A 26,056-nucleotide genomic window follows, 5' to 3' on the forward strand; every position below is an offset into this window, starting at 1 on the left:
AAAAACTTCCTAAGCAAGAACAATATATCCATGAATCAAAAATGGAATCTCTACATGGCAGTATGCAGATCAATCCAATCTTATGGTGCACAAGTATGGGGATTTGGCTGTTTCGATGAAGCTGATAAGTTGCAGCGGTTCTTTTTAAAAAAGGTACTAAAGTTGCCTGACTCTACACCCAACTACGCAATAACTTTAGAGACTGGAGTCGAAGAAGGCCACATTTATATGATGCAGATGCATTTGCATTATATCACTAGAACAAAATTTCAATACAAAAGGGAAAGGCTGCCTTACCAGTTAACCCAAAAAATAATACAAAAAAAACTATTTTGGGCACATCACTTAAACAATCTTTTAAGCCAGTATAACATACCCCACATTGATGAAAACTTTAGTCTGATTTCCTGGAATGCAATGGCAGCAAATTTAATTGAAGAAATGAGTTTACGCAACAAAAGTATTGCTATTCAAAGAGCACAGCAAAGTAGCACTAGACTATATAAATATTTGGACTACACGAGAAGTCATATGTACCTCAGTGGAAACTATACCAATGAAGAAATTGCATGGATATTTAAGGCCAGATGTGACCTAATATTTTTGAACGCTAACCACTTTGCCACACATACAAATGCCAACGACCAGTGTACGATATGTAACCTACAAGAAAGAGAAACGCTTCATCACTTTTTAGGTATTTGCCCAATATATCGACATTTAAGGAATGGTTTTTTCGGTAGATCTGCATTAAATGAGGACGCCATCATACGAATATTAGATGGAACAGACACCCAAGACTGGAAAAATCTTATCGGATATATAAAAGCGGCTCTACACTACCGTAAATTGATAACAACGGAGTTTGCCTAGACCTTTTTTTAACTGAATAAGTTCATTATACTACAAATTTTAAAATGGATAACTCATAAATATCCGGCTGACGACACAAGTCATAGCCGATTAATCTTTATTATTTTTTGATTTTCTTCTTACACTCACTCAATTAATTTTTATAATCACTGTTAAATTATATAATGAGAAATGTAATAAATAAATAAAGATTGTACTACTACTACTACTACTACTACAACATTCATGCAGAAACGGTAGCAGATGCAGTAAATGGCTACCGGGTAAATGTAGTCCTTGGAGAACGAAGTGTAGAAATATTTCTCTCAAAAGGATGCCGAAGTGGAAACCCTTGGAACATTTGCATTGTAGCGATAAACAGTTTATATATACTAACAAAAACTGTAGTTAATTCAGATTTGTGAAGTAATGTTAATAAAAAAAAATACATAAACAAAATAAAATTGTTGAGTTTTACCCTGGTCTAAAATATCATAAAATAAATAAAATTCAATGTATGTAAAACTATTATAACCTAACTGTTTTATTGACTTCCTGTTTTATTGACTTATTGGCCTGAAATTTTGCATAAATAAAGTCGGCTGGGATAGCAATGGGCCAAATCTGTCCACGTTTAGGTAAAGCTCCCATATAAACCGATCCTGCAAATATACTTCTTGAGTAAAATGAGTATAAAATTCTTATCCGATATGGCTGAATTTTGCATGAGGACTTTTGCTGTGATTATCAACAGATGTACTTAGTATGCTTTTAATCGGTTCAAAACCCGATAAAACATCCATATTAACCGAACTCCCAAATACTTTTCCAAGCATGTATAACACCCATGGGGATATGACAGCTCATTATCCTTTTTTAGTTTCTGCCTATAAAAACAAACCGTCCAAAGAATTTGTTTTACCTATAAATGGATACCGGGAAAGAACTTGACAACTGCAATCCATGGTGGAGGGTATATAAGATTCGGCCCGACAGAACTTAGCACGCTTTTACTTGTTTGCCTATTATATTTTGGAATTGATCAGCGCTTGTGTTGCAATCTGCCAAGTGACAGCTCTGTCGTTAAGCTTGACATTTATGAGGTTATACGCACTCAGAACGTTTTGACATACGTGCGCTATCTCGCCCAAAAGATGCAATTATTTATATATATATATATATGAACATTTTCGTGCGATTATTTTTTGCAAATTTCGACGTGGATTAACTAAACAACAACAGGCCGCCCCGGTAGCCGAGTTGGTAGTGCGCTTGGATTACCAGTGCATGGGTCGTGGGTTCGATTCCCGCTAGAAGCCTTGATCTGTCGCTACTGTGTTATCACAATGGACTTAAAAAATTGTCTAAGTGAGTCTGTAAAGGACTGCCACTCTTACCTAACCTAACCTATCTCAACAACAGTGCATCGATAAACTTAATTAAATTTTTGGCGATGAAGCTCCATCAAGGACCAGTGTTTATCGATGATATGGTGAATTCAACCGAAGTCGTAGTTCACTCAAAGACGAGTTTCGTGAAGGTCGTTGTTATTCCAAAAACCACCATTGATGCTATGCACCAACTGATATCAAGAGATCATCTTGTGAACTATCGTTAGATTGAGACAACTTTAGGCATTAGTGAGACCAGCATACATTCAATATTGCATGAACAATTGAGCGCCAAAAATTTGATCGCGATATTTTTTGGGATCCAACCCCAAAAAAATCGTCAATCGCTCACAAAAAGGCCCGCGACGATTGGTCGAAAGAAATGCTCCAAAAATACGAAACAACTGCATTTTTGAGCACTCAAAACATCGATTTGATGAGTCATCCGCCGTATGGTCCTGCCTTGGCACCGAATGACTTCTTTTTATTCTCGTGCGTAAAAAATAAAATGAGAGGTCAACGTTTTTCGACACCTAAAGAATCGGTGTGGGGGGGGGGGGGGTAATGGGGAATATTTTGAAAAACAATAAAGCGATTTTCGATGATTAATATTTGTTTTTGTGTTCTCTAATCCCGAAATATAAAAGGCAAGTCTCGTAGCAGGGAAAAACGCTAATAACACTAAGGAACAGGGGCAAATTTCTCACATATTAAGGAGTGCTGTCCATTAAAATTTAAGCTCGATGATAAGGGATCTTCTTTTATAGCCGAGTCCGAACGACGTGCCGAAGTGTGACACCTCCCCCAAAGACGTCACTGTTTGTCTAATAAAATAAATAAAAACACACTTAAGAACACAGAATTCGAACTAATCCGAGTCTACCACTATCTTTAAGCATAACAAATCTTGAAAATATAGGACCAAAATTTGCCTACTGCGACCATTAAAGGGCATATCGACATTAACGTACGTGGATGAGTATTTATTCAAACGACAAATACTGTTGCTGACAAGGACCGTAGAAAGAGAAAGAGACTAATGCCTTCTCTGAGGATGGCAAAATCCGTTTGGGTGCCGGGCCATAAGGGAGTAAGGGCGAATGAAAGGGCAAACGATTTGACGGTGAAGGCCAGAGGACTGCCGTCAATAAACTTGATTTACATGAAGTCTTTCGTGTCGACGCAGTCCGAGTTAAGGGCGTGGGCGATGAATACGCACGCTACATTGTGGAACCGCGAAACGGTCGGTAGAACGGTTAAAATCCTATGGGGGGTCCAGATCGTGAGAAGAAGAGGCTATTACTGAAAGGAAGTAAGAAGAAGGTCAGTATAGCTATTGGTATCATAACGGGGCACATAGGACTACGAGCTCACTTATGTAAAATCGGTGGGGTAAGTGATAGCATGTGTAGGGCATGCGGGGAAGATGATGAGAAGTTTGTTATTGCCGGCTTTCGCGTCTAACAGATACCGGTACTTAGGTGGGGACAAAATACCAGACATGAACCAATTTAGGGTCGTGACATGGAAAACAATTAAACATTTTGTAGGACGAAATTCCTACCTTGATTTTCTTTTTCGAGGTTACTTTTAAGTTTTTAGGGCGCACAACAAGCCGATTACTGGCTTAGGTGTATGTGTATAGTGGCATGGGACAGATTAATATCTGCACCCTCTTTTCAAACTAACTTAACCTAAATGTGTTTAAGTGCCAAGAAGTTTAAACGTTTCATGTGCAATGTCCTAGGTCATAAGTCATTTGAGTGCACAACGGTCAAAAAAGTGGGCAATTCCAAGAATGAGAAGACCAAGAGGGTAACGAATATATTAATAACCTGACGGATGATTGCCGGCACCATCAAAAGGGATTTTTAAGGATATAACGCTGTTTGACAAAAAGTATGGGCCCTGGTAGATACTGGAAGCGACGACACCCTACTTCAATTAGATGACATTGCCCTAGAACCCGTATTGAGGACATTTTTTGGCATAGGAGTCCAAATTGTTGATGCCCTAGGCTGGTTTAAGACAAAGGTGAAACTGCATGCCGAGCAGATGGAGATAACGTTTTATGTGGTAAAAGAATCAGATATATTTTACCCTGCGGTGTTGGGCAAATACTTTTGAATGAAATGAAATTGTTCGTAAATAAAGAGGGCGCTAAATTTAGAAGAAAGTTTCATCCATCTTTGATATGGATGAGAGTGATGCTTCATCAGATATGAATGATTTAAAGGCTGAAGTCAAAACAATTTACATATTTCATTTATTCCACATCATTCGATCGCTGTTTGATAGATGAGTTAGATATATCCCATTTGAACAAAAATATACAGGCACGTTTGGCGAATTGTGTCGGAAACTATAAACCGCAGAAGCTAGTGAAATTTGCAGTCGAAATAAAAAATATGATACCAAACGTGCTCATTTTAGTACCATACTTGATAGTAAAGCAACACCGTATGGTAACAAAGCATTACCGCATGCTATGGATTAGTATATAAAATGATTAGTAAAGTTTGGTACTAGCATTATTACCTTAACTGGTATTGGTTTTAATACCATTCTGTTATTAGTTTTAATCCCAACCCATTATTGAATATTCCACCCCAAATGAACAAAAATAAAAAACTATTAAAAATAATTTGTACCTCATTTTATTATTTATGTTAAGATTATGATTATGATTTGATTATATTATGCTACAAAAAATAGTGTTACACCACGACCAACCTCGATTCGTAAAAGTAATTGCGGATTTTTTAAAAGAAAGTAAATGCATTTTTAATAAAACTTAGAACGAACTGCAATCAAATATACCTTTTTTACACTTTTTTTCTAAAGCAAGCAAAAAGTAACAGCTGATAACTGACAGAAGAAAGAATGCAATTACAGAGTCACAAGCTGTGAAAAAATTTGTCAACGCGGACTATATGAAAAATCCGCAATTACTTTTTGGGCAACCCAATATTAAGTACAAAGCTAAACAGCACTTTTGCTGCGATGACAAGAATACAAATGTGACGCCGCCAATTCTTAATATCCTCCTTCGTCTGGTACCAAATTGGATACCAAATGATATTACAAATATTTGCCAATAACGCAAATAAAATAATTCCAGCCGGTATTGATAAAGTACCGTCCTTTTTTATCAGTGCCTCAGCAGATAATAGACCGTCAAGTGAGTGAATGGCTGGATGAAGGAATAGTTAAAGAAAGCTTTTCCAAATACGCTTCACCAGTGATCCTCGTATCTAAAAAAGATGGCGCGTCGTCTCAACAAATTTTTCATGATAATGTTCCAATGGCTGTTCTGGACGACGTCGATTGACTTGAAAAATGGTTTCTTCCAAGTCTCAATAGAGGAGGAATCACAGAGATACACTTTGTTACACAGAAAGGACAATATGAGTTTGGTTTTGTCCCATTTGGAATTTCGAATTCGCAGGCCGTGTTCATTTCAGTAGTTTTCCATAGATAGTAATTCCATCAGAAGACGAAGAGGAAGGCATGAAGAAGTTGGAGACATTTCGAGAGTGGCGTGGGATTTTCTACACCAACAAGCAGTACAACTGGGTGATCTGGTTGGGAACAAACATACCCAATACGGTACTGGAATGAAACTCAGACCAAAGTATTTGGCGTCATACAAGGTAGTTGCCAAATTTTACCACGATAGATACGAAGTGGAGAAAATCGGCGAATGCTGGGGTTCTAGAAGGTGCCCCACTCTCACCGAATACAAGAAGCCGTTGAACCCAACGTCGTGGGCGAGGGGTTCGACAGTGATAGCTTTGAGGACGCCAGTTGAGTGTTTTACCAGGAGTCAAAGAGTGACGATCGAGTAGTTGTTGAACTCGTGCGGAACAGTTGATAATATTATATCGTTAAATCTATAAACGGTTATTGCCATTAAATTTAAGAAATAAAGAACCTGTAAAGAACTTATTGAATTATAACAAGTAAAAGCGTGCTAAGTTCGGCCGGGCCGAATCTTATATACCCTCCACCATGGATCGCATTTGTCGAGTTCTTTTCCCGGCATCTCTTCTTAGGCAAAAAAGGATATAAGAAAAGATTTGCTCTGCTATTAGAGTGATATCAAGATATGGTCCGGTTTGGACCACAATAAAATATATGTTGGAGGTCTGTGTAAAATGTCAGCCAAATCGACCAAGAATTGCGTCCTTTGGGGGCTCAAGAAGTAAAATAGAGAGATCGATTGGTATGGGAGCTGTATCGGGCTATAGACCGATTCAGACTATAATAAACACGTAAGTTGATGGTCATGAGAGAATCCGTCGTACCAAATTTCAGGCAAATCGGATAATAATTGCGTCCTCTAGAGGCCCAAAAATCAAGATCCCAGATCGGTTTATATGGCAGCTATATCAGGTTATGAACCGATTTAAATCTTTTTTGACACAGTTTTTGAAAGTAAAAATAAAATACGTCATGCAAAATTTCAGCCAAATCAGATAGGAATTGCGACCTCTACAAGCTCAAGAAGTCAAGTCCCCAAATCTGTTTATATATGACAGCTATATCAGGTTATGCACCATAACCTGATATAGCTGATATTTGAACCATACTTGGCGCATTTTTTGGATATTATAACAAAATATTTCGTGCACAAATTCATTCAAATCGGATAAGAATTGCGCCCTCTAGATACTCAAGAAGTCAAGACCCAAGATCGGTTTATATGACAGCTATATCAGGTTATGGACCGATTTAAACCATACTTCGCACAGTTGTTGGATATCATAACAAAACACGTCGTGCAAGTCGTCGGTTTATATGGCAGCTTTATCAAAACATGGACCGATATGGCCCATTTACAATACCAACCGCCCTACACTAAAAAGAAGTATTTGTGCAAAATTTCAATCGGCTAACTTTACTGTTTAAGTTAGCGTGCTTTCGACAGACAGACGGACGAAGATCGACAAAAAATGTCACGACGATCAAGAATATATATATTGGGTTGCCTAAAAAGTAATTGCGGATTTTTTAAAAGAAAGTAAATGCATTTTTAATTAAACGAACTTTAATCAAATATATAATTGCCATTTTGTTCGATAACCTTTTGCCATCTTCCTGGCAAATTTAGTATTCCACGCTCATAGAACTTCTGGCCTTTATCTGCAAAAAACTGAACCAAGTGCTATTTTATAGCCTCATCATTTACCATTTAAGGAGTTCTGCAAAGATCGAAATAAATGGTAGTCTGATGGCGCAAGGTCAGGGCTATATGGTGGATGCATCAAAAGTTCCCAGCCAAGCTCACTCAGTTTTTGGCGAGTGACCAAAGATGTGTGCGGTCTAGCGTTGTCCTGGTGGAATATGACACCTTTACGATTGACCAATTATGGTCGCTTCTCCTTGATGGCTGTATTCAATTTGTCCAATTGTTGACAGTAAACATCCGAATTAATCGTTTGGTTCCTTGGAAGCAGCTCAAAATATACCACACCCTTCCAATCCCACCAAACAGACAGCATAAACTTCTTTTGGTGGATATCAGCCTTTGAGGTGGTTTGAGCTGGTTCACCATGGTTGGACCATGATCGTTTTCGACTAACGTTGTTGTAAACAATCCATTTTTCATCTCCAGTTATGATTCGTTTTAAAAACGGATCGAATTCATTGCGTTTAAGGTGCATATCACAAGCGTTGATTCGGTTTGTTAAATGAATTTTTTTCAATACATGTGGTACCCATATAAAAATTGACGCCAAACAAACAAATGTAAACAAAATTTCGCGCAATTTTTTTCTAAAGCAAGCTAAAAGTAGCAGCTGATAACTGACAGAAGAAAAAATGCAATTACAGAGTCACAAGCCGTTGAAAAAATTTGTCAACGCCGACTATATTACTACTATATTACCGACAATTACTTTTTGGGCAACCCAATACTTTATGGGGTCTCAGACGAATATTTCGAGTAGTTACAAACGGAATGACGAAATTAGTACACCCCCCATCCTATAGTGGAGGGTATAAAAAGAGTGTTTATTTAAAAGAATGACCAACGGTAAGATCCCATAACATATGTACAGACGTACTCTGCTCCTTGCAAGCGTTGCAAAGAAATGTTCAAAATTATCATACCCTGTGGTGATGGTTGTAGCCACATTTTTACATGAGGAGGCAGCACATTGTCAATAGGAACGATCGCCGCGGGAATGTTATGACCGAGGATTGACCCTTTGGAGTCTTTCATGGGCAAGAGCTGCCGCATTAGTGTCAACACAATGCTACAACTATTGGAAAGCGTCCACCGCCCTAAATTTTCAGGTTATATCTTCACGTTCTAGAGTCAGAGATCAAGCAGATCCTCACAGAATCAATGATGATGGAACAGCTCAAGTAAAACTCTAAATTCAAAAAAATAGCACTTTTATCTAAAGAAAAATTCGGTAGATTCACTTACCTTAACTTGCCTTATACATATGTGTTCTGCGTGTAACCAGGGACATTGGGGCACAAATCATCTATTTATCTGCCCCCATATATCACTCTGGAAGCAACTCATCCATTTGCGAACATTACAGAAGGGAAGTGACAAGCAGTTGTTCCTTATTAGACACCTTACTTTGGGGAAATCAGATAAAATAAAATTTTGTAGAATTGTTCCAGCAATAAAAATGCAGTAAATAACCAGCTGCCAAATAAAGTTCGGAAATTCGAACTACAAATCACTTTTAACATAGTGTAAACGGGTTTTGGAGATTATCCCGAAAGAAGTAGATTTGGTCTCTGGTGTAAACATGGTTTAAGGGAGCTTTTCTTTTGGTCATGCGGCGCCTAAGGACACTGTGTTATGCTTGTTACAATACCCGATATTCCAGGTAGTGTGGATTACGCTTTGCCTGAACCACTTCTGATAAAAAAAGTATTGTACCACTATTCCTGATAGAACCCATTGGAACTGTCATATCCCTGGTAATATAAGTTGCATAGACTTCTATACGTATGGTTCCAAACTAGACGACCAGGTGGACTTTGGGGTGGATAACTTTGACCGATCATATGGAAAAGTTAACCCGACCACTACAGGTTGTATCAAGGGAGATCCTTGCAATTAAAGAAGCGATGAAACGGCTAAGATATTATATATCTATCTTCTTATGTAAATATCTTCTCAGACAGCCACTAAATCCCTGGGGAACTTGTCTAATTAAGCGGATGTGAGCAATGGCAAGTTTCCGGGCTTTTTAAAGCGATAGGAACTAGAGGGCATCTTCCTTCTCCTGTTCCTGTGGTATCACAATGGACAACATCGTCTAAGTGAGTTTGATGGCAGATTTCCACTTAAACCAAACCAAGAACAATTGCAGGAATATATAATATATATATATATAAAATGGAGGCCACCGTAGCGCAGAGATTAGCATGTCCGACTATGACGCTGAACGCCCTGGTTCCAATCCAGGCGAGAATACAAAAAAAATCGGGTCGCAAAAAAGAGGTGTTGCACTGCAGCAAGAAAACATTAAACTCTTAATTCAACGAAAAATAATGATGGCCTTGATCTTTAAAACTAATGCACTCAAAATTTGGTGGGTTTTAACAACTAACACGAGTGACAAAATAAATGAGAGGAAGCGAGACAAGAAACATCGAATTGACGGACGATGAGTAAATAGAATGGACGGTTGATGGGTGAACGAGTGCAACTTAAGGCCTAAACAGAATGAGCCTAAATTGAAGAACGCTCTGCGGACAATTCTACTGTGCCCAATTTTTTTTCTTTAGGCCCCTTTCTTGTAATCGACACCAAGCCGGTATCTGTGGTGGTCGACACTTCCCGCTGCTGATAGCCGTCCCACCGTCCCACAATTGTATTACTGTGCTGCTGATAAGCCCTTGAAACAACGAATCAAAGTGCATTGTTCCGCGAAAGCAAACCCGCTCCGCTGCCAACTGCTATGCTGAGCAAATGGAGCCAGCATCACATCCCGCTCCATCATCGTCCATTTTTGGACGTCTCGCAATCCATCAGCCTACCCACCACAACGGGCAGGGCTTAGCGGGAACCAAGGAACCAGACCACTCTTTGGCAGCATCATCAACAAAAGTACAAACTTTATTTTTCATTTGAATTTGTTATTTCAATAATATTTTTATATTGAAAAAATTCGCAATAAATACTAGCTATAACATTTATGTACATTCATGTATGTGATAATATATTATAATATAAAATGCACGACAGAGCAAAATACAAAAAACTAATACAAAAACAGGTCGGGCGGTTCCGGCTCTTGCACAAATACTGAGTGCCTATGATGCTCAATATGACAAATAATTTAACGACACTTTCCGGGAAAATCAATTATCCGTAATGCCTTCGTCCCCGAGCATTCGGATAATCTATGTCCGACTGTTACAAGAAGATTGCCAGCCCAATTCTTGAAACTCCCTGGGAATAAACTCCTAGGGAATTAATTTCTCCTCGAAAAAATCCTCTTATTCCGATTAAATGGGGATTCAAATTTTCGAAAACATATTTTATTTTGTATAAACATTTGACAATATTTTTTTGTCCGTGCCGTCCGTTTGTTATCATCGGTCGGTGTTGGTGAGGTGCAACACTTACATGGACTGGGTGCATTTCTGACCTTGCTGTGGCCTTACGTCACTACCAGAGATGGTCCGTAAGACGATTTTTTAGGTTTCCGACTGTCAAAAAGTTGTAAAAGTCGAAAACGTCGTATACTTGTATAAAACGTAGAAAAAGTCGCAAACGTCATAAACCTTAATAACTCAGTGTAAAAGTTTGATTTTTAACAAATATTATTGTCACTTATTCGTTGTATATAGAAGAGTTTATATGTAAAAAAATTTCGCAATAAAAGAAATATTAAGTTTTTTTTTTTTAATTTTTGCATTTACATTTTTCACACAATAAATTGGAAATATACGCAAATTTCAAGTCAATTTATAAAGTAACGTTTAAGGATTTTTTTGTGAACCAAAAAATCAATAAATTATTAGTTTTCATCAATTATATTTAGAAATTGCAATTATTTTGTATCCTTTTGCAAAATTATTTGCCTCTCCCGTTTTAATTTGCTTTTTGAAAGCTGTTGTAAACGACATATGTTAAAAATGCATGACATCTGAGGAAGTGTCAAGTGAAATGGTACATGGAGTGTTAATTATGTTATTCAATAACAATACTTAAAAGTAACATTACTTATTCAATAAAATAAAGGGTGATTTTTTTGAGGTTAGGATTTTCATGCATTAGTATTTGACAGATCACGTGGGATTTCAGACATGGTGTCAAAGAGAAAGATGCTCAGTATGCTTTGACATTTCATCATGAATAGACTTACTAACGAGCAACGCTTGCAAATCATTGAATTTTATTACCAAAATCAGTGTTCGGTTCGAAATGTGTTCAAATTTTGACAAATTTTGTTCAGCGATGAGGCTCATTTCTGGTTGAATGGCTACGTAAATAAGCAAAATTGCCGCATTTGGAGTGAAGAGCGGCAATCGTTCAATAACTGCCCATGCATCCCGAAAAATGCACTGTTTGGTGTGGTTTGTACGCTGGTGGAATCATTGGACCGTATTTTTTCAAAGATGCTGTTGGACGCAACGTTACGGTGAATGAACACATTTCGAACCGAACACTGATTTTGGTAATAAAATTCAATGATTTGCAAGCGTTGCTCGTTAGTAAGTCTATTCATGATGAAATGTCAAAGCATACTGAGCATCTTTCTCTTTGACACCATGTCTGAAATCCCACGTGATCTGTCAAATACCAATGCATGAAAATCCTAACCTCAAAAAAATCACCCTTTACTTAACACGCCATCTTCCATTTCACTTGACATTACCTCACATTAGCATACTTAACACGCCATCTACCATTTCACTTGACACTACCTCAGATGTCATTCATTTTATAACATATGTCGTTGTCAACAGCTGTCAAAAAGCAAATTAAAGCGGGAGAAACAAATAATTTTGCAAAAGGATAAGAAATAATTAATAAATACAAATGTTGCAACCACCCAATAACTCGCAACAGCCAGAGGGATTTAGCGAGGGATTTTGCGTGTGCCACAATTCGTGAAGATCGGTTAACAAATGACCACATTATCGCAATATTGGTAAAAATCGTGTAAACCTACGGTAGCTTTTTCTAATTCTGAACCGATTTTTTCCAATTTCAATATTGTTCGTCTCCAAGAGGAAAAAATTACTTATGCCAAAATTTTTAGTTAATCAGATTAAAAATTCGACATATTTTCGTTCGAATTTTTTTTTTTCTGTCAGAAACCTAGTTTTTTGGCTAGGTTTACGACGTTTTCGACGTATGTAATATACGTCGGAAATGTATGTCATATACGTCACTGTTTCTGACAGGCCATCTCTGACCCCCACTAAGATTACGAGGAGGTGCAGCAGCTCGCCAGACATTTCTATTGCCTTTCCTGATCTCCTGAGTGACGTAACCTGACAAGCCGTCATTTCTTTGGGATAAGACTACCTTCCCATAATTCTCAACATCGATCGAATATCAGATTTCATAACCTGAACGCCGGACGTTTGTCAATCAAAAGAAGGCCGATTGGGGGCCGGCTTCAGAGAGTACCCCAATCGCTGATTCAGTGAATTGACACCCCCTTCAAATATGCTAGTTGCCGAGGGGAAATTTCGAGACATCATTCCCGTATCAGCCGGTCGAATACCCCAATGTGGCCCAATTGCCCGGCGCAGTCAGTGGTACCCCCAGACGAGCGTGGTCGGATTCGTTGCATGGACGCCGGAATCAGCGAGCTGAATCTAGAAATTAACAGGGTAGGCATCGAACATTATCGGAATTTGTGGCTGGAACACTTGAAGCAATGTAACTTATGTACCGGTTTAGACAAGCTGTGTTCTTCTGTTAAGTCACTTTCGAACCCCGGTAGGGACAAGGGACAAGAGGACCTCAGTCACTTTTGGAGATGTCACTGTGACTGATCCGTACAGGATTGCCAATTCATCCCTTCAGCCAGGCCTGAAACGCTGGGTCGCGAATTATTGTGTGGTCGCCAGTCATTTGTGCAATTTAGGGATAAGATATCGAAACTCCGTAGAGTGAAACAATTGATTTGATTTGCAATTTCTCGTCGGCTCTGTGACACGCAGTGGAATAATATTCAGATCTGTCAGAATGCCGCTTTTCGAACTGCGACGGACTGTCTTCTCAGTTCTCACGTGGACCACCCATCAGGAGACAAAGATTCTATCCGTGCGAAGTCATAACTACATGCTGCCTAAGCAATACCTTCTGGGCTGTTATCGCAGAGACCATCCAAATCATCATCTTGTGGATAGGTATCCACCACCCAGAAGTCTTAAGGTAGATCTACATAACCTAGAGCGTGAGGTCCAATCTTTTATGGTGGGTACACCACATATATAAACTAAAGGTGGAGAACTATCAACATTCGACGCCATCGATAGTGGATGATAGGAATTTTACAACCATCGATAGTTGACGATAGTACTACCGATAGTCCCATCCACAATAATACACGTATTTGGTTATTCAATTCATATTCAGTGGCCGTAGCACATAAATTTTTTTAAAAGACTCTAATAAAGTATATTGCATATTTTTTTCATGCAGAGTTTCAAGTTGTGGTAAAAGATTTTCCACTTTGCGGTAGAGCCCATATGCCACGGGTGTTATCAGCGAAAGAGTCACATATTTTCCGCCATAAATCTTTTCAGTTGCTTGTTGGTTGGTGCTTTGCTTGAAAAATCTGACTATGGTTTTACACTTTGTAACCAAAAATTTTATTAAATATCCGTTGTTGAATTTTAAACCATCTTGAACCACAAGATTCAACGTGTGAACAAAGCATGGAAGATTTCTAAAATTTTATATTTCGCATGCTTTTAACATTTAGCTAGCATTATCCGTAACAATACAAATGGTTTTGTTGAGTCAATTGTTTTTTTTTTTTTTGTGGCTAATGACACTGTTTTCAAATCATAATCATAAGCGAAATGGCATGTGACGGTCAAAAAGCTATGGTTGACTCTCGATATCCACAATTCACAGGTGGCAGATATATCAGAAATACCTTCTAACTTTGTTGTTAATTTAGCTGAAGTTTCCCTTTAAATATGAAGTATCAGCAAATCTCTAAAAGTACGTTTACATTGACCACAAAATCCGGATTTATGGCCTTTTCGAGATTAAAGTGCTAAATCCTGTATTTTTTTCAGGTTTTATCATACAAAAATAAATCCCAACTTTGCTGGATTTTATTTTAAATCCCAAATAAACCCGATTTTATGGCTGCAATAATCGATAAAAGTACCAAAATATGCAACTGTTTTCAAGAATTGTGCATGCATGTGTGTGATGTGAATATTCATTTATACGCATGTGGATGTCACTTAAATCCCCAATAACACAGTGTAAACGGACAGGATTTGTTTTTGGATTTAGTTAATTCCAGTTCATGAAAATTTCAATATAAACGTGCTATAAGGTGGGTTTTGCTTGGGAGCTTATATCGGGGACGTTTTCAACTATGTTATAAGGCTGCACATCTTTGGCAATCATTTCCGTCAAATCCTTGTTAATGTCATTGTTTCGCTTTGAGCTTATGTCATACAAAGCGGCACTTTGAAAATTTTTTGTCATCTGACATTTTTAAGTATTTCCATACTTGTGAGATTTTACTTTCTTTTTTTGTGTTCGTCTCTCGGTCAAAATATAGAAATTTGCAATTATCGATAGTTTGCCAGCTCTACCAACCATCGACAGTGCCGATAGGGTTATCGATGGTTTTCCACCTCTAATTTGAACCGGGAGAACCTAACAAAATTTGTATTTGCTTTTGATGAAAATAAACCGCTCGGAGACGGCTATCACCTCCTAATCCTGCCAATTTTGGTGATGTAGGTACTATGTCATTTAAAAAACTTCTGCCCAAAGAGATGTCACAATAATGCAAGCCGTTAGGAATGGGCTATAAAAAGGAGGGCCCTTATCATTGAGCTTAAAATTTGAAAAGTACAGCACTCGTCGATATGTGAGTTCATATGAAGTTTTTAGGACTATATTTTTAATAGGAGAGTAATCTTCGCGTAAATCGTGAAAGTCCAATCAAACATTCTACCTTGCAAACGACGCCAATCCGTCAGCATGAAAGAAACCCCTGGTCATAGCCCGTTGACTAAAAGTCGCACCTATGTAAAAAGTTTACACAATTATTAGAAATTGCAATTAATTACAAAATTTGCTCATAGCAATTTGATGCCGAAAAAGTACTAATATAATGTTCATATAAATTTAATTTTCAGAGACCTTTTAGACACTGATAGCTTGCAGCTTAGAACCAAACGCCTTTTATTGCTTGCACGCGTTCATGAAAAGGCTGGTAACAACGACCTTACTCTGGACAGTCTTAAAAAAGCTAAAGAAAATCAGTATATCATTCATAAGCGTGCCTCAATACATCAGGCTGGTAAACTTCACGATCACTACAAAATGTTATCAAAGTAAGTTATCTCTCTTCATCAAAAGTTTATTATATGAAAGATACATTTATATTAAACATTTAGTTTTCCCTAGTCTTAAAGTTACAGACCCTTTCGATGCTTTTCGCCAACAGTGTAATCTGTCATACCTTTACCCGCAACTCCACAAGTTCCAATTCCCACACGACCCTCCACATTTTCTGGAGAGGCAAATATGCTTTTCATTGATATTCCTTGCCGTTTGGAATGCTTTGAAGTAAAATTCAACCATTTGTTTTTGTCCAATTCACGTTCTTCCTCTAATTCTTTAAATCTTTGTTGTTTTTTTTGCTTTCGTTTTTTTAAATACTCTTTTTGATTTGGTCTATGTCGTTTGTTAGTGGGAAATACTTCAGTACGGGTTGTACGTTCACGAAGTTCCCTTAAATGGGTAGTTGAACGATTTTGGTATGCTTCAAAAATTACGCTTACTTCTCCATCATCGGAAATGCCTTCAATAGTAGCGTCATAATATTGTCCATCTTCTGTCCACTTGGCTTGACATGTGTCCCCAATTTTCCATATTCTACTAGGAGACACTAATTTTTCTGTTTGTAACAAAACAGATTCTATCTCATCATAAGAAGTTAAAGATTTCGAAGTAGTTGGTTCCACATACGCAAATTTACTTTGCTCCTCCAGTTGCGTTTTTACAAGATCTCGGGAAAGTTCAATAACTTCTTCCAAGTCTTTCTTCAACTTTAAAAGTTCTTCATTAGCAGGGTCTGTGAGTAAAGCAGCTTCCACCTACAAAAAAAAAATATTAGTATAGTTCATATGTATTTATAGAAGTTTTTTTGCCTGCTGAAGCTGCAATTTGTAATTTTGAAGGTCGTCAGTCATATTCAAAACTGTTTTTATGTAAAATTATCAAATACACTAGCAGCGGCCCAACAAACGGCAAAATTTAATTCATATGCACGAATCTTGGCTGACATTCAATATTTTTTTTTTTTGCCTGTCCGTCGCATGAAACTGTTTTATAGGAAGCAAATCCACAAGCAACATGCAGCAAATATGACAGTCTATGCGCAAAGTACGTACATAAGGGCTGCTTTATTTTATTAATTTCAATATAATGGCTAGTACTATGCTCGTTTTTTCTGTAAAACAAAAAATAACAAATGTTCTGGTAAAATAACAGTTTTGTAAAAATGTTACCATTAGTATTAAGGGAACGTCCTACTTAATGAAGTCAGCGTGTTTTTCGATTTAAAATCCATTAAAAATGACGCAAAAAGCGAACGTAGTACCAGCCTTAATACAAAAAGCCTAGTTCTGACTTCATTCGCAGCGGAAATGCCTATTAAATTATTGCGAAATCCAACAGACTCTATTTTTTGCATTGAAATTGGTTGATTGGTGCCCATTTCGCGGCATTTAATTACATTGCCAATTAATTATAGCGAAATTTGTTTTGGCGCAGCGACATGTCGCTAATATTTTGCTTATGGAATTCAGTGCAACTTCTTCGTAATAATTTTTTTATAATACTTTTTGACAGTTGTTCGGCCGAAAAGTCGAAGTGAGAAAAGCCTAATACTGACTTCATTCACAGCGAAAATGCCTATTATTGTGGAATCCGACGGACTCTTTTCTTTGTCAGAACACAAAAAAGTCAAACAACAACACACAACAAAGGCAACAGTATTGAATTGATTCGGCGCATTTTGTGAGCATTGCATTTGCAATTAAAATTGCGCGGAAATTTTGCTACTATTTTGCTCATAGAACTCAGTACCACTTGTACGGAATGTGTTCGCATTATCTTCGCCACCATTTTTTTGTAGTGCGTTTTGACAGTTGTTCCTGTGAAAAGTCGAAGTCAGTCGAACACAAACAAAAGTCGAACCAACACACACCAAAGATAACCTCATTGAAACAGAGTTGATTGGTGCCCATTTCATGAGCATTTAATTACATTGACAATTAACTGAAGCGAAATTTGTATTGGCGCAGCGACAGGTCGCTACTAATTTGCTTATATAAAGCCTAGTACTGACTTCATTCACTGCGAAAATGCCTATAAATTATATCGAAATCCGACGGACTCTTTTTTTTATCAGAATATAAACAAAAGTCAAACAACAGCAAAGACATCAATATTGAAGCAGAGTTAATTCGGCGCACTTCGTGAGCTACTTAACTATTCAAACGAAGATGACAGTTCTGTGTTTACACTCACAGCAAACCACCCCATTTTTTTTGCACGTCCCCTTTGTTTCTGTTTTTCTTTCCCTCATTTTACATTTACGCGTACACAGACGAGCGCAAGCTTTCTCTCATTTTAACTTCAACGCAAGTTTCTCTAGATGACGGATTGTACCATATGATTTGTGGATGTTGTACAAATGAGACCACCTTTAATTTTTTCGCCATGGTTTGTATGGAATAAAATTCTATACGCGATTAGCTAAGCGGCTAATCTTATCGCCGCCATCATTCAATCGAAATGTCTAAACTAAAAGAGGAAGAACGCAACATATTTATTCAATGATTAAACGTTCTGGAATGACAAAATTGGCCGGGATTTTAATATAATCACATTTTTGAACTCCGAGAAACATTTATTTAAAATTGAAATGACTTATTTCGTTTGAATAGTTAAGTAGCTCTTGAGTGGAGCGGATTCTTCTGTGTTATGCACAACCTCGTGCACGGCAGTCTCCACCGACCTTCCCTTGACATAGGCATGCTGTTTGTATCTGAGCAGTACGATGGATGTCCTACTCTTTATCATGGTGTCCACAATACGTTCTATGGATTTGAGCAGAAAGGACGTTAGGCTTATAGGTCTGTAGTCCTTTGGTGTTGCATAACTTACCTTTCCTGGGCATTGGTATAAACAACACCCTTGCCTTCTTTCAGAGTATATGCAAGTCCTTGGCACGCTGTGAAAATAGTGGCCAGATAGTCCGCCTTCTTTTATTGTAACGCCGAAAATTTTTCATCAGGATTTATATTTGTCGGATTTCCTTTCCCGAAGAGGACAACTATCTGCGAAAGACTCCACTGGTGCAGTCGTAATCCTGTTGACATTATCGTCAATTTCTTCAATGCTTGGACAATCTAAATTGTCTTGCCCAAGTTTTCTTCTAAGTAGTCTTCCGAAGCTTATCGGATTCGGCGCTGCTACTCTAACCTAATGCAGCGATTGTCTGAGAAGGAATGCTCCATGGAGACCCTTCAATCTTTACCCCAAGAAATATGGTGAGAGTTCGCATCGCATCCTATTGTATCTCATTTCCTGTCTGTTTTGCTTTCCTCACCAACCGTTGCAGCTCCGACGTAGGTGGCGGTGTCGGAGAGTTGAAAGGCAGATAAATCGATGACCGGTATGCTCCACTGTCTACCTGTCTCATCACCGTTGCATCCGACAATGACAACTCTAAGGAAAACACATTATTAAAGTGTTGATAACAAATAACGCAGGTCCTCAGCCGAGTACCAATGTTAGCATAGAATAATTGGTAGTTGGTATGATTCAGTCGAGAAACTTTGTTCCGCGTCGTCCATGGCTCCTGAATTAAGACAATATGAATCTTGTCCTTGCTGATTTTCTCCATCAGAGCAAGTGTAGTTGTCTCGCTCCTGTGGATGTTTATTTAGATGACCTCAATCATTTCTCCTTCATTAGTTGGGCTTTTTGGGAGTGGATGGTCTTATCGTCTATTCCCTGTTCTTTAGGCTTCATTGAGTTTCCCGTTACTGCACTGCGTGATGTTTTAATAATAGGATCTTTGCATATCCTAGTCTTCCAAATCTTGTGTAAATGGGCTTCTTGGGAGCAGTTTTTGGTCTCATCGTCGGCTCACTGTGCGTTAGTCGGCATTGAGCATTAGGATCTTTATCAATCCTAGTTTTCCTAATCTCTAGAAAGTCGTTGACGATTCCTTCGTCGGCTCCTATATATAAGTTCGATTATAACAAAATTTGGCACGACGGATTCTCTTACGGCTTTCAACATTTCGGGTGAATTTCATATAAATCGGTTCAGCTTTAGATATTACTTTATATTAATTGGCTATGACAGAATATTTGTTCTACTAGCCGAACGTATAATAGCGTTCCAAGCGCCTCGATCTTCTGCGCTCATTCTAAAATCTCTGACACCAAGTTTCGAGGTGTCTCCCACCACTTGATCTTTCCATCGGGCTTTTGGTCTTTCCGGTTTGCGTCTACCACCGTGTTTGTTTTCAAAAGACTTCTTTGCTGGAGCTTCTTCATCCATTCTGACAACATGACCTAGCCAAAAAAGCCGTTGTATTTTGATGCGTATAACTTTGCTATCGTCGTCATACAGGTCGTGGTTCATATGACGCCTAAATTCTCCATTAAGCAAACTGGTTCATATATTGGGTTGCCCAAGAAGTAATTGCGGATTTTTCATATAGTCGGCGTTGACAAATTTTTCCACAGCTTGTGACTCTGTAATTGCATTCTTTCTTCTGTCAGTTATCAGCTGTTACTTTTAACTTGCTTTAGAAAAAAGTGTAAAAAAGTATATTTGATTAAAGTTCATTCTAAGTTTTATTAAAAATGCATTTACTTTCTTTTAAAAAATCCGCAATTACTTTTGGGCAACCCAATATTTTACGAAGAATCTTTCTCTCAAATACTCCAAGCATTGCCTCATCTGCTTTCACAAGTACCAATGCCTCAGAACCATATAACAGCACGGATAGTATCAGTATCTTGTATAGTGTAATCTTCGCCTGCTTACTTAATCCAAAATAGCATCTGTTTATTATTATGCTATTATTATTCCCTTTATATCAAAATTGGTGTCATTCATTTCGGTTACGGCGATGCCGAGGTAGAAAAAGTTCCAAAGTTCCAAAACTTTCACGATTTTCTTTATCCGCTCGGTTGTACAAGGGGTTTTGGGAGTTGAAACCATCCATTTCGTCTTATCTCCATTTACTGCCAGACTTATTTTCACTGGCTCTCTTTCGATTCTTTTAAAGGCTGCAGTTACTACTTCTGGTGACCGACCTATGATGTCGATGTCGTCGGCATAGGCGAGTATTCACATCTGCATCTCGTTTAATCTTGTCCAGCAGGATATTCAAGAGATCATACGATAGGATGTATCCTTGTCGAAACCTCGTTTGGTATTAAATGGTTCCGAGAGATTCTTTCCTCTTCTTACTGAGGAACGCGTATCAGCAAGTGTCATCCTGCAGAGTCTTATTAATTTTGGAGGGATACCAAACTCAGACATGGCTTGAAATACCTTTGAACGTAAAGAGGTAGTCAACCAAGAGATTGTAGGTATTGATTTGTCCTTTTACGGTCTTTTCTAGGATTTGGCGCAGTGTGAATATCTGGTCTACAGTGGATTTACCAGGTCTAAAGCCTCATTGCCTTTAGGTTTTAATCTTTCACACAGTACTCTCAAGAGTATCTTGTATGCGATGGAAAGGAGACTTATTCCTCTGTAGTTGGCACATTTCGTCTTGCCTCATTTCATGTGTTGTCCCGTACACATGAATAGTATGCTGAGGTTCCAATCATCTTCTAGCCAGATTGCGCAGACAAGCTGATGCATACGCCTTATATGTGTCAGTTACCAGATTTCCTTCTTTGTCCGAATCTATATTTGCTCCACGGATCGATCGTACATCTAACACGCTGGATGAATGCCTTCCATCTATCACAACGTTATCTATTTGGTTCCTCGCGTTTTGATCGGGTGATAGCCATGTGGCTTTGTGAATATTTTTATATTGAAATCAGGCTCTACACTAAACTTTCCGTCTGTTGGACTTCGTAATAAATCTCCCAGAACGATTTTAGGCCATGGGCGGGACAGCGGTCATATTCTTTCTCTAGGCGCTCGTAGAAAATATCATGGTCTGCTCGTCCTTGTTTTCCGTCGGGGCATTGGCACAAATAAGGCTGATGTTGAGAATTTGGCTTTTATGCGGATTGTGGCAGCCTCTCATCGACCGGAGTAAAGCTGGACACAAGGTGTTTCAGTCTCCAACTAACCACAAAACCACAGCCAAATTCATGCCTCGTTTTATGGCAGCTATAGTATAGTTCGTCACCGTATGGTGTTGTAGTGACGCCATTCCCAGTCCATCGCACTTCCTTTAAGGCGGTTATATCTGCCTTGCGGGGTCCGTTTTGACTATTCCTTTGTTTCTCATAGTTTTCCGGGGGCGGGTTACTGGCCCAGCGCCCCAACCGCATGGGTTTTGTGATATTGCACATGTATCCCTCCTGTTGCCAGCCGTTTGCTCCAAGATCCGATTCTCGCCTTCAGCCCCCCTAACCTTGTCATCTCGAGTATCATTGGCACTCATTATTCAATTAAGAGTTCAACCTGACTCCTCACTGAGACTCTCCTCTCGAAAATCGCTGAGTGCCCGCGGCTGCATTCGCAGCTACTCCGCATAACAACGGAGCTTTTCACCATTCGCAACCGGTGGACGCGCCCGGTAGCTTTCAGCTAAGCTTCCCGTGATAACGAACTCAATGCAGACTAGCGCAAAGGTAGCAGACGATGAGATCATTACCTACTCCCAAAAAGCCCATTCTGAACTCAACTCAGAAGAAGACTTGGACAAAATAATTCAGATTGTCCAAGCATAGAAGACATTGACGACAATATCTACAGAAATACGACTGCACTAGTGGATTCTTTCAAAGATAGTTGTTCTTTTCGGGAAAGGAAATCAAGCCAAGAACGCGAAAAACCCTGGATGACCGGGGAGATTCGCAATATTGGGAAAGAGGTCCGCAGACTTTAAAATAGAGCACGTCGTAAAAAAGCGGAAGTATAATGGGATGTGTATTACACATGGCTCAAGAAATACAATAAAATTACCACAGCGGCAAATTGTACCTTCTGGAAGCTTTTCTGCGAACAGTTCGATAGCGTTAATAACGCCGCCTAGATAAAAAAAGTTTCTCTCAAAAACCCATGTCCAAACTGAAACGTTGGTAGAAGACATGGGAGTGAGAGTAGAAACAAGGGAGGACATGTTGAGGCTTTCGATGAAAACCCATTTTCCACAGGATACGAGGGGACGGGTTGATCGTAGATTTATCATAACGGAATTTATGGTCAAGGAAGCCATGAGGAGCTTCAAACCGTATAAGTCAACCGGACCTGATGGAATATTTCCGGCGTTACTACAAAAGGTGGTCGACTATCTGGCGCCTCATCTGGCCACTATTTTCACATCGTGCCTAGGACTTGCATATACTCCGAAAGCCTGGTAGGAGGCAGGGGTGGTGTTTATACCCAAGCCTGACAAGGAAGTTATGCGACACCAATGTCCTCGGGGCGATCACGGAATGCGTGAGGTGGTGTGGTACGGACAGTAAAATGGCCATAAGGGCAATAACAAGCAGGACGGTAAGGTCTTGCAATGTAAGAAGGAGATTAACACCTTATCTGAGGATGGGACAATCCGTATCGTTGTGGGATGGGAGAATGAAAGACCAGACGATTTTGCTGTGAAGGCCAGAGTATTGCGGTCGATAAACCTCGTTAACGCGAAGTCTTTCGGATCGACACAGTACGATTTAAGGGTGTGGGCGACGTAATGTCGCAACGTAACGTACGAATGTAACACTGTGGAACCATAACATAACTACCAGGTAGTGTACTGTAAACAGCTGAGTACAATTTTTTCTCGCGAAGTGCTGTCAAATAGTTGTGGTTGTGTGTGTGTACTATAGTTAAGAATCATAACACACACAAACAACGAAATATGGCGCGAATTAGTACCACACTCAAAATCAGAGTTGCACTAATCACTGATTTTGACAGATAGTGCACTCAATATTTTGTTGTCGGGCAACTGCAACTACCTGTAAATGAATATATCTTGTGTGAAACACCGAAATAGTTGGTAGGACGTCGAAAATCCTATGTGATGATTCGGATTGTTGGAAAGCAAGAAAGAAGAAGGTCAGTATAGCTTTTGGTGTCATAACGGGATACATAGGACTACGAGCTCACTTATGTAAAATCGGTGCGGCAAGTGATAGCATGTGGAGAAGATGATGAGACGTTGAAGCATTTCCAATGTCATTGCCCGGCTTTCGCGGCTAACAGACACCGGTACTTAGGTGGGGAAACGATACCAGACATGAACAATTAAGGATTTTGTAGGTAGCACGGAATTCCTAACTTAAAATTTTCTTTTTAGAGGCTACTTTATAGTTTTTAGATCGCAACAACAAGCCGATTACTGGCTTAGGTATATGTCTATAGTGTCATAGGGCAGATTAATATCTTCACCTCTTTTCAAACTAACCTAACCTAAGAGCGTGTTATGGAAAATTATCAGCAATTCTGTAAGTCGCTTAAGCATCTGTAATCCAAGAATTTTTTTGTTTCCTTTCAGAATATGCTTATTAATTGCCCAACATTGCACAAATGTTCGTAATACGGAAATGGCATTGGCTAATTTTAAGGAATGTCTTAAATATGATCCAAATGACATTGAGGTTTTAAAACCACTCAGTCGCGTGTACATGCAAATGAATGCAATGGATTTGTGCCGTGACGTCTGCTTGCAAATACTTCAAATAGACAGCAATAACGAGGCTGCCTCGGTAATGATGGCTGATTTATCATTCCGTAAGGTGAGATAATTTTTTTATTATTACAGGCATATACATATAAACCCAATACATACATATACTTTTTTAATTTAGATGGATTTTGAGAATGCGGCTTACCATTTCTCACAACTCTTGTTGACTCAACCTTGTTATTGGACTGCATTGGCTAGACTAATTGAAGTTATGAGACGTTCAGGAACTCTAGCGGATGCAACATTGTTTTTGCAAAAGGCTGAGCAAAGTTTGACAAATTCAGACCTTTCTCCTGGATTAAATTACTGTCGAGCTCTTTACGATTGGTACAATGGTAACCCCAATGGCGCTCTTCGTAGTTTTAATGCCGCACGAAGAGACAGCGAATGGGGACCACAAGCAATATTCAACATGATTGAAATATGTATAAACCCAGACGGAGACATTCCCAACGGCAACGAGTTGTTGGAACCAGATGATAATGGGGAATTAAGTGATGCACGCGTGATTGCATTAAAAACAGCAGATCGATTACTGAAAGAATTACGCCCTCGCCCGACTGTTATGAGTAACGAAGCCATAAATCATAGACTTTTAAAAAACTTTCTAAAGTTGGCATCTAAACAAAAGTTCCAGATTGATTCTGCATTGCAAGATTTTATTGAGTTAGCTAATCGAGAAGATTTGCAGGGCAGTGTTGGACCGGTCCTCGGGATGGCTACCGCTTTCGTTCTTACAAAACAAACTCAGCGAGCAAAAAACTGTTTAAAGCGGTTAGCACGAACAACATGGAGTTTTGAAGAAGCTGAATATTTAGAACGTAGTTGGTTGTTGCTTGCCGATATATACATCAGCTCAAACAAGTGGGATGTCGCGGATTCTTTAGTCGGAAAAGTGCTAGAACATAACAAATCTTGTGCGAAAGCTCATGAATTGGCTGGATATATAGCAGAGAAGTCCCAACTTTACCGTGATGCTTCTAAGCATTATCGTAATGCATGGAATTGTTATGGAAAGTCTAAACCCCATATTGGATATAAGTTGGCGTACAATTTCATGAAAACAAAACAATACGCTGAGGCAATTGAGATATGCCAACAAGTTTTGAAATTGCACTCTGACTATGGAATAATACGCAAAGATATTCTTGATAAATGCCGCAATCATTTAAGAACATAAGTAAAATTATTAATAAATACACTAGTATCTAGGTTGGCGGAGTCGGCCGACTCTCATACTGTCATCTGTCATTGTTTATTTTATTTACCCTTCAAGCCGATTTTCTCGCTTATGCTTACTAAGCGGCTTGCCTTATCCCTGTTGATTTTGGTCGAATGTAAAACGATTTCAGTTTTGTGTTCTTCTGCAAAAGGATTCCGCAATAAAAATGTCGGATTGATTTCTATTTCGCTTTTCTTTCCATTCAAAAGAACTTTTTTTCTCAGGAAAGCTTTAAAAAATAAAAAAATTATGTTTTTTTTAATCTTTGTTGTTTTTTTGGCATTGGTATGTTTGAATGCGTGAACGCACATGTTTAGCTTTGTAACCAGCTGTGCGAAATGATAAAACAAAGCAAAAATCATTACATTGCCGCCAAGAAACTTGTAAGTATTAAATTTATACATTTTAACCCAAAAAAGAAGCAAATTTCTTTATAGTTTTTGCAAGGGAAAGCACAAAAATAACAACCAAAACAACATGTT

General features: G+C 38.7%; 2 protein-coding genes across 3 annotated transcripts in view; one reads left to right on the plus strand and one right to left on the minus strand.

The window, feature by feature from the left end:
• LOC106093527 (tetratricopeptide repeat protein 21B) overlaps positions 1 to 25,836 on the plus strand; it is a 113,619-nt gene extending 87,783 nt beyond the window's left edge. For both annotated transcript variants that reach the window (XM_059363475.1, XM_059363476.1), the window contains 3 exons: positions 15,579 to 15,776; positions 24,161 to 24,401; positions 24,474 to 25,836. In XM_059363475.1, the coding sequence (XP_059219458.1) occupies positions 15,579 to 15,776; positions 24,161 to 24,401; positions 24,474 to 25,532 (1,498 nt within the window). In that variant the 3' untranslated portion in view covers positions 25,533 to 25,836. The remainder of the gene's footprint in view (positions 1 to 15,578; positions 15,777 to 24,160; positions 24,402 to 24,473) is intronic.
• LOC106093529 (survival of motor neuron-related-splicing factor 30) lies at positions 15,782 to 16,799 on the minus strand. Its single transcript, XM_013260591.2, has 2 exons — positions 16,596 to 16,799; positions 15,782 to 16,541 (listed from the first exon to the last, which is right to left on the minus strand). The coding sequence occupies exons 1-2, from the start codon at positions 16,635 to 16,637 to the stop codon at positions 15,858 to 15,860; spliced, it is 726 nt and encodes a 241-aa protein (XP_013116045.1). The 5' UTR covers positions 16,638 to 16,799; the 3' UTR covers positions 15,782 to 15,857.
• Positions 25,837 to 26,056: the final 220 nt, after the last annotated feature.

This window comes from Stomoxys calcitrans, chromosome 2, assembly GCF_963082655.1.
Source record: "Stomoxys calcitrans chromosome 2, idStoCalc2.1, whole genome shotgun sequence".
NCBI lineage: Eukaryota > Metazoa > Arthropoda > Insecta > Diptera > Muscidae > Stomoxys > Stomoxys calcitrans.

Coding starts and splice junctions, on each gene's coding strand:
- LOC106093529 (XM_013260591.2), bottom strand. CDS start 16,637: ATGACTGACGACCTTCAAAATTACAAATTGCAGCTTCAGCAG. Junction 16,542..16,595: donor ACAAATTGCAGCTTCAGCAG/GCAAAAAAACTT, acceptor TTTTTTTTGTAG/GTGGAAGCTGCTTTACTCAC.